We start from the raw sequence: 9,434 nt of genomic DNA on the forward strand, positions 1-9,434 counted from the left end.
AAGGATCCAAATGAAATTCCTTCATTGACATTGACATATATACGAATAATAATCATATTATATAACTAATATATAAAGCTAAACTTTTAAAAAAAAAATCATATAACTAATATATAAAACTAAACTTTTAGCTAGGTCACGAGGCAGCGACACTTGGCATTCTAACTTTTCGCCAAGTGTCGCGCCACGTTGGATAGGTTCAAATAGACTTCATAAGATAAAAAAGTTAGTTTATAATTCTATTTTGAATGAAATTTTGATAGAATTTTAGGATAAAATTGTTAGTTTAGAGTTTTATTTTTGATAAAATAAAATTTGAGTGTCGCGCCACGTTGGATAGATTTAAATAGACTTCATAAACCACCCGGGCATCGCACGGGGCACAAAACTAGCAACTAATACATAAAGCTAAACTTTTAGCCAGGTCACGAAATAGTGAGACATGGCATTCCAACTTTTGCCAAGTGTCGCGCCACCTTTGGTAGATTTAAATAAACTTTATATGATAAAAAATCGTCAAGTGTCGCGCCACCTTGGATAGATTTCATAAGATAAAAATAAATAGGATAGAATTTTAGAATAAGATTATTAGTTTACAGTTATTTCTTCGATAAAATACCAAATAATAAATTTATAATTAGGCCACAAGACAACATCATTTAGCGTTTTAATTTTTCGCCAAGTATCGTACCACGTTGGATAAATATAGATTGACTTTGTAGCAAAAAAAGTTAATTTAGAATTTTATTTTCAATCAAATTGAATTATAATAGTTTAATTTTATCTTAAAAGTCCATAAACTACCCGGGCATCGCCGGGGCACAAAACTAGTAAAATATAAAGCTAAACTTTTAGTCAGCCGAGACATTGACACTTGGCGTTTTAACTTTTTGTTAAGTGTCGCGCACCAACAATTAAATATTACATGCCACATAGGAGATATTTGGATAAAATTTTTATGGATAAAAATGTTATATATTTTTTATTAACATAAAAACTTGGATAGATTTTATACGATAAAAAAGTTAGTATATAGCTTTAGGCCTAGTTTGGTAAAAATTCTTAAACAAACCTGGTCCATAATAAATTATTGTGGACCAAGTACTTGTCACGTGCGTAAGGAACGGGATGGCTTTATCGTTTTGGAAATTCAAATAAGCTACAAAATTATTTCATTACTGTGTCAAAAAAAAATTATTTCATTACCTTTTGCTTTCTCTCTCTTCACTTGAACTTCCAACTTCCAAGCTCCATCTTCTCTCTTCAAAGATTCATTTTCTCTCTCTTCGAAGCTCGCCCATATGAGTTTTTCTCTCTCTACATTTCAAGATCGCTTAGCCAAGGTCCACCCAAGATTTTTTGCTTGTTTGGTTGGCTAAATATTTTATGGTTAGACAAAATTCCATGAATTTCATTTTCACCCTCTTGTTTGGTTGACACAAAAAAGTAAAAATGGGGGTAATAAAAATTCATGGGAATTTTGACTTCCCACGAAACATGGGAATTCACTTGCCTTACCCCCCCCCCCCCCCCCTTGATAAGTTGAAATTCTCATGAGAATTTACTTCCTCCATTCTTAACCAAGCAAATTTGTTGAATTTCCATGATTTTGATGATGGAATTTATTTCCCACAAATTGAAATTTCATGGGAATTTACACTTCCCTACTGAACCAAACGACCCCTTATTTTCAATAAAATTTGGATATATTTATAAGATAAAATTGTCGATTTAGAGTTTTATTTTCAATAAAATACCAATATGTCACAAGTATAAAATAAATTATAAGTTTAGCTAGACCACGAGATAACACTACTACAAAAAGCGCGTTTTCTGGACGCTTTTTAGGCCTTTTTTCGACGCTAAAAAGCGTCGAAAAATTATTTCTCGACGCTGCAAAAAAGCGTCGAAAATCCTTGAGTCGAAAATTGGTCAAGGACACTAAAAAGCGTCGAGATTCTCGACGCCTTTTAGTGTCCAAACTAATATACGAAGCGTCGAAAATTACGTATTTCGCGCAATATCCCAAATGTGTAGTTTTTTTAGCGACGCTTTTTCCTGTCCACATAATCAAATTTAGCGACGCTTTTTGTTGTCTTGCGTTTATTTGTTCAGCCTATGGTATGGCGGGAAAATCTTTCAAATTTGAAAATGTGCAAAAGTGTAGACATTAAAAAGCGTCTAGAATTTTTTTTTAAGTTTTTTTTTTCTTTTATTAAATTATTATCATCATACATACATTATAGTTATTTAAATTTATCATAAATTAAATTAATTAATAACATAAAAATAATAATAAACAAATATTCTATATAACAAGATTAAAAGAAAATAATTAATTAACAATAATAAGAGTACGTAGTACTTAATTACCAAATTTATAAAAGAAAACATCAACACAATTATTTTAAAAAAAAAAAAGTCGCATATTATAGTAGTTTGTCCCTAAATAATTACATCACTAATATAAGACTAAAAACCAAAATAGATAGACGATGGCCTTATAGACGATATAGTCACTTGTTGATGCTCAAGTGTCCTGGCCTATTCTCTTGTTACACCTAGCTACATTGCCTTTTCCAATCTTCAAAAAAAAAAAAAAATACAAAGTATAAATTAGTACATTACACAATATAGTACATTACGTAAATAAAACAGAGCTACTATATACAAATCTAGATTACACAAGAACCAAGTTACAGAAAAAAAAAATGATGTTCAGAGCTGAATTTAAAACTGAATTGTAACTAGTGCAAGAATAGCAAAGTTTCCACAAGCACTGATAGTGCAAGCCTGAAGATTTTTTTTTTAAATGTCACTGGATACTTCCAAAGAACAAGCGATATAGCAAAGGATGGAAGACAAAGAGCTAGTTGAAAATTAGAAACATTTTAAGAAAACTGAAGAAAGCATACATAGTTTATCCAAGATAACAGTAATTCAGCACAGCTCATAAAATACCATAACACCAGCATTTTCATAGTAGAATCCATTCACAAAGCCATTCCACACAGGTGTATGATATGATAAAATTAACTCTTCTCAGTTTTCTGTATTACCCTTGTCTCCATCAGGAACAACAGAAGACTTTCAAGCATCAGTTGGAGATACATCAAATGAAAGAAACAACATCCACCATATTTTCAAGTAATTTAAAACTGATGTTCAGAGCTGAATTGTAACTATTATTATACACAATTATCAAAAGACTTTCAAGCATCGGTTGGAGATACATCAAATGAAAGAAACAACAGCCACCATATTTTCAAGTATTTTCAAGTAATTTAAAACTGATGTTCAAAGCTGAATTGTAACTATTATTATACACAATTATCAGAAGACTTTCAAGCATCAGTTGGAGATACATAAAATGAAAGAAACAACATCCACCATATTTTCAAGTATTTTCAAGTAATTTAAAACTGATGTTCAGAGCTGAATTGTAACTATTATTATACACAAGTATGTTCCTTTTCTTATGTCTGACCAGAAACCTTTGATCAAAAAGACAAAATCTGATGACACACACACACACAAGCTAAGCTTTGAAATATAATCACACACACACAAGTTCTAATGGTCAGAGCTACAATTCAGAACTGATGAATTCCAGAACTGAATTTTGAAGATCAGCTCAACATTCAGTTCAGCTCTGAATTCTGAAGATCAACTCTACATTCAGATCAGCTCTGCATTCAGTTCTTAGTTCAGTTCTTGAATTCAGAACTGAATTCTGAAGATCATCTCTGCATTCAGTTCTGAGTTCAGTTCTTGAATTCAGCTCTGGATTCATTTATAAAAGCAGCAGTGAGGGAGCTTTACAGCAAGTAGCAGGGGAGCAGGGCAGACATGCAGTATAAAAACAGCAGGGGAGCAGGGCACACACACACACACACACACACACATCACAATCAAGCATTCACACAAGCTCTTACTTTCACACACATAAAGAGAAATGTGACTTTGTTACCTGATGTTTTGCCTTTCCTAAGAATTCAGATGCTTTGTCTAGAAGACCCGGAGATGCATTCCCTTGACGAACTGCACCTACAATCTGAGAAAATTGTCCAACAAGCGCTTTAAGAAGAAGATTGTTGTGTCCAACCTCGTCTTTCAGCTTTTCATTTTCTTGAGATAGTGTATCATTTTTTTTGTGCAAAGCATTCACTTCTTCTTTAACACTATCCATCACAATAGTCCTCTTTTGAAATTTTCCATAGCCTTCCTTCCTTAACACACCACGTACTTCGAATATGTCCCCCTTTTTAACCCCTAGTCCGTAACCCACCGGACGATCAGGAATCTCATTGCCATACATAGTTTGCTGAAATGCTTCATCTTCGAGCTCTTGTTCAGACATCTTAGGGTGCACCATCCTCAACTCTTCAACCTTAGCTTTAACATCATCCTATACCAACATTTAGGAGTAATGTAAGACCACAAATAACACATAATCACGCCACAAAATCTACACAAAATGATACCAGAAATCTGTCACAAAACCATACCACAAAATCTTGAGTGACTGTGTCAGGAAGAAATTTTCCGTCTTTACCCGCATGGGTTTTAATCCACAGCGCTAACAAGCTCATTTTTTGTCCATGTTCATCCTCCTATAAATAATAAGGCAAAACAAGCATTAAATATGTGTACAATAGTATATAATGCATATAACTTGGCTTTGCTCTTACTAATATCCTAAGTAAATATAAAATGACATTTATATTCCATACATAATCAGCTTGTTGGTTTGCAAAACTTTTAGAGCCAGATGTATGAATCTGATTTTGACAAGCTCGTGCCTTTTTACCGCATGCTGACATAGTCTGCAATCACATTTTCAGATTTTTTAGTTAGAGATTAAATAACGTTTAATAGAGTAAACAATAAGGTAAATATTGTCCTTACTTTCCCGTAATCCGAATCCCAATATTTTACCAACTTAACCCAATTACTACTGGTAATTCGATCCATGTGGCACATTATTACACATATCATCCAATTTCTTCTCTAGTGGCTTGTAATGAATCAGTTTCAGAGAATATTTGAACTGCCTCCAACATTTATTGGCACGCTTGAGAGCTTGGTTGTCATATTCCACACCAGGAGGAATCACAAAACGGTCCTTCAGTAAAAATAATTAGTTAAAAATGTAAATCAGTAAGTAATCTATTAGAAGTAAGAGACCGTCTAAGTATGTGTCTTAGGGATGAATATACTTACTCTTATGTCTTTAATTATTTTCCCTTTAAAATGCTTGTCGATTGCTTTCCAATCTTTTTCCCCAACTGGACAATGTGACTCCATCTTCGCAATCATACTAATGAATTTAACCAAAATATGTCCACCCTTCCTAATTGGCTGGCATAAATCATTGAATTCGACATAGTACTGGACGCCATTATTACTCCATACGTCAATTGGCAGAATAATACCACTTACTAATGTAGTATTACCCTTGGCATCTAAATAAAATAACAAAATTAAGTTAAAAGAAATAATCAGTTAAGTGAACAATATGTTCTAACAGAGAAGCAGATAAAAATTTTGCAAATACACACACACAAGCTGCAATTCAATTCTGATGTTCAGACCTGAATTCAAAACTGAATTCCAAAACTGAATTCAGATTTGAATTTTAGTTCTGATTTCAAGTCTAGAAATCATTTCTGATGTTCAGACCTGAATTCAAAACTGAATTCCAAATCTGAAATCAGTTCTGGATTTCAGTTCTGATTTCAGGTCTAGAAATCATTTTTGATGTTCAGAACTGAATTCAAAACTGAATTCCAAATCTGAAATCAGTTCTGGATTTCAGTTCTGATTTCAGGTCTAGAAATCATTTCTGATGTTCAGACCTGAATTCAAAACTGAATTCCAAATCTGAAATCAGTTCTGGATTTCAGTTCTGATTTCAGGTCTAGAAATCATTTCTGATGTTCAGACCTGAATTCAAAACTGAATTCCAAATCTGAAATCAGTTCTGGATTTCAGTTCTGATTTCAGGTCTAGAAATCATTTCTGATGTTCAGACCTGATTCAAAACTGAATTCCAAATCTGAAATCAGTTCTGCATTTCAGTTCTAGAATTCATTTATGATGTTCAGAGCTGAAATCAAAACTAAAATCCAGAACTGATTTCAGATTTGAAATTTAGTTCTGATTTTCAGTTATAGAATTCATTTGTACTGAATCAAAAAAGAAATCATGCTACACATATCATATGTGTGTCTCAAAATCTGATCTCATGATGCAGTAAGGAAAAATAAAAAAAATAAAAAATAAAAACCAAACAACCATGACATTAGCACAGAACACATATCATAGAGACTCAATTCAAATGTCAATTAGCATGTACCTCGACATAACAAGCATAATTTACTTGAAAAATTAATTATGCATCTCAATACAAGTTTCAAGATATAAACAATTCCATATATCCAAATTTAGAATAAGTTTGACAATGATATTTAAAATACATATGCATGTGTAACACGTATAACACAAGCTAGCCTCCACCCCCTCCCCCCACAATAAAAAGCAGCAGCAACATGGCAGGATCACACCACAACAACAACAAGCATCAGCATGACAAATTTTATAGAAAACATTTACCTATGGTTAGAACCTCCTCCTTGTCGTCAAAATCAATGTCTTTAGGCCAATCCGGAAGTGCTTTTGGTCGTAAGGACTTAGATTGTTTCGGGATCTCTTCTGATTTGTTTCCATTTTTTTGTCTTTCATGATTATCCTGTGGAGCTGTAGCTGAAGTTTTCACAGCATCTGTTTCACGGTTCCGGATTCCTCGTGTAGCAGGTTTTGGGCGCTCGGGAGGTTTGTGAGAAGTAGAAGGGGAGTTCAATGAGTCTGGTGCAATTGAATGTGGAATATTAGGTGGGACTTTTGCTGGGAATTTATTCTGATAACCTGATGTAGCTGCCTCTTTGACTAAACTCGATGTTGAACCAGGAGGATTTTTCCAAATGGATCCTAAACTATTAGGTGGTTGTTGGTCAGATGTTGTAGTGGTAATAGGTGGAGAAAAATAAACGTACGATTAATACTCTATTAAATTGTAATCTTACGACAAATTAATTTTTTTTACTCATTAATAGAACCATATTTTTGCCAAATGTGTTCCACTAAATCCGCTTTTAATTGAACATGAGTGTCTCTATCACGTAGTGACATTCTTCTGTGGACGTACGTGTCGAAATCAACGTTTGGCGGTCGGCCAACATTGAATTCAAAAGGCTCATTGTTGTTAACTGTAGCACTTGTAGTGGGTCTTGTAATTTGCGGGCGATCTTGTTCATAGTACCTTCTTAAAACTTCGGCCCGAGCATAGTTGTGTCGTTCATCTTCGACAATCATGTTGTGCATAATGATACAAGCTTTCATTATGTCACACAATATGTCTTCGTTAAACGCAAGGGAGGGTTGTCGTAGAATGGCAAACCTAGCCTATAAAAGCCCAAAAGCCCGTTTAACGTCCTTCCGAACTGCAGCTTGTTTATCAGCAAATAATTTATCCTTTTGAAGTTGTGGAAGTGTTATACCTTGAATAAAAGTAGCCCATTATGGGTAAATGCCATCTGCTAAGGAATAGCCCAAGTTGTATTCATGGTCGTTCACGGTGAAATGAATTGGAGGTGCCCGACCATGAAGAACATCATCAAAGACCGAAGATCGGTAAAGGACATTAAGATCATTACAAGATCCCGGGATCCCAAAGAATGCATGCCAAATCCATAAATCTTGATCTGCAACGGCCTCCAGAATGAGGGTTGCATTTTTATTACGGCCTGCGTATTGCGCTTTCCAAGCCATAGGACAATTCTTCCACTCCCAATGCATGCAGTCAATGCTACCTAGCATACCGGGAAAACCTCGCATTTCATTTTGATGCAAGATTCTCCTTAAATCTTCGTCGGTGGGACTTCTGAGATATTCAGCTTTAAAATGTGTAATAACCCCTTGACAAAAATGTTGCAAAGCCAATCTGGAGGTAGTTTCGCCAATGCGCAGATACTCATCCACCGCATCTGGACAGGTATCGTACGCCAACATTCTAATCGCAGCGGTGCATTTTTGCAACGGTGATAACCCAACCCAAGTCTGGTCGTGGTAATCCTCCGGACATAAATCCATCAGTACGGATTTCATTCTCACTCTCTTCCCTAGACCTTTTCCCACTTCCACTGCTATCTTCCTCATCATCGGCACCGCAACCCTTTCTTTCCTCCATTGACAGACCCCATCTTAGTTTAGTCCTCCACTTCGGATCTTTATTAACCATTTCCACTCCATGTGGAAATGCAAAATTATGTTGTGGATTAGAGGAGATATAAAACAACTTGGAAGCGTGTTTAATTCGATCGGCTTCGTTGTAACCACTTCCGTTTTCAGGGAGTTTGCCCGCCTCCTCATAGCAATTAGTCCACTGTAGCAAATCAGCTGCCATTCTTCTCCAATGTGTCTCCAAACTCTTCATAGGTCTTGGCGGGAGAATATGCGGTTTCTCAGCTTGTAGTTTACAGTAAGCTGCATGAACTTTTTGCCATAGTTCGGATGCCTTTTGGCTCGTACCACGAAGCGCATCACACTACAAGAAAAAGGGAAATTAGAGACGGTCAAAGTAGTCGCAAATCCGTTGCAAAAATGGATTTGCGACGGATTTGCAACTACTTTGGTTAGTCGCTAAAGACCTCGTCGCAAATCTATTTTTGCGACTAATTTTGGAGTAGTCACAAATTTAGCGACGGATTTGCAACGACTTTGCAACTGCTATTTAGCGACTAACTTTGAAATTTTAGCAACTAAATCATTTTCCGTCGTAAAAAATTAGCGACAGATTAGCGACTACGGAGACCAATGGTTTAAGACTACGAAGACCAATATTTTGTGACGGATTAGCAACTGCTAAACCAAACTTTTGTGACTATAGAGACTAATTTTTTTTTTTGTGATGGATTAGCAACTACCGACACACATATATTTCCACTAACCAATCAGTGGCTAAAACAAATTTTCAGTTGGTAGATTTTTGCGACTAACTATAAGTATTTTAAGACTGATTTAGTGACGAACAATCAATTGCAAAATAAATAAATAAATAAAGATACCATGCATAAAATCACTAGTGGAAAAAATGATAAAAGTTTCTATACATACATAAATGTAACAATTTCGCAAAGTATAATTTACAATATACACTGTAATATAATTTACAAGTATAAAAATAACAAACTAGTATAAAGTTTATATAATAGCTTTCATCAATATGCTTTAACCGCCGGTGCATCAGCAGCAGTGTAGTGACAATAGGAGCAGTAATAGTGTTGCGACAACAACGATAGTTTGGTAGCAGCAACAACAACAATTTGGCAGCAGCAACACCAGCAACAGTTTGGTGGCAATAGCAGCATCAATTT

General features: G+C 34.9%; 1 protein-coding gene across 1 annotated transcript; it reads right to left on the reverse strand.

Annotated features, from left to right (window-relative positions):
- Positions 1–7,578: 7,578 nt before the first annotated feature.
- On the reverse strand, positions 7,579–8,070 carry LOC145557797 (uncharacterized). The gene has a single exon (XM_081618976.1). It carries the CDS (start codon positions 8,068–8,070, stop codon positions 7,579–7,581), a length of 492 nt encoding a protein of 163 aa, XP_081475102.1.
- Between the last annotated feature and the right edge of the window lie 1,364 nt (positions 8,071–9,434).

Source organism: Chenopodium album, chromosome 9 (assembly GCF_948465745.1).
Source record: "Chenopodium album chromosome 9, dcCheAlbu1.1, whole genome shotgun sequence".
In the NCBI taxonomy this organism is placed as follows: Eukaryota; Viridiplantae; Streptophyta; class Magnoliopsida; order Caryophyllales; family Amaranthaceae; genus Chenopodium; species Chenopodium album.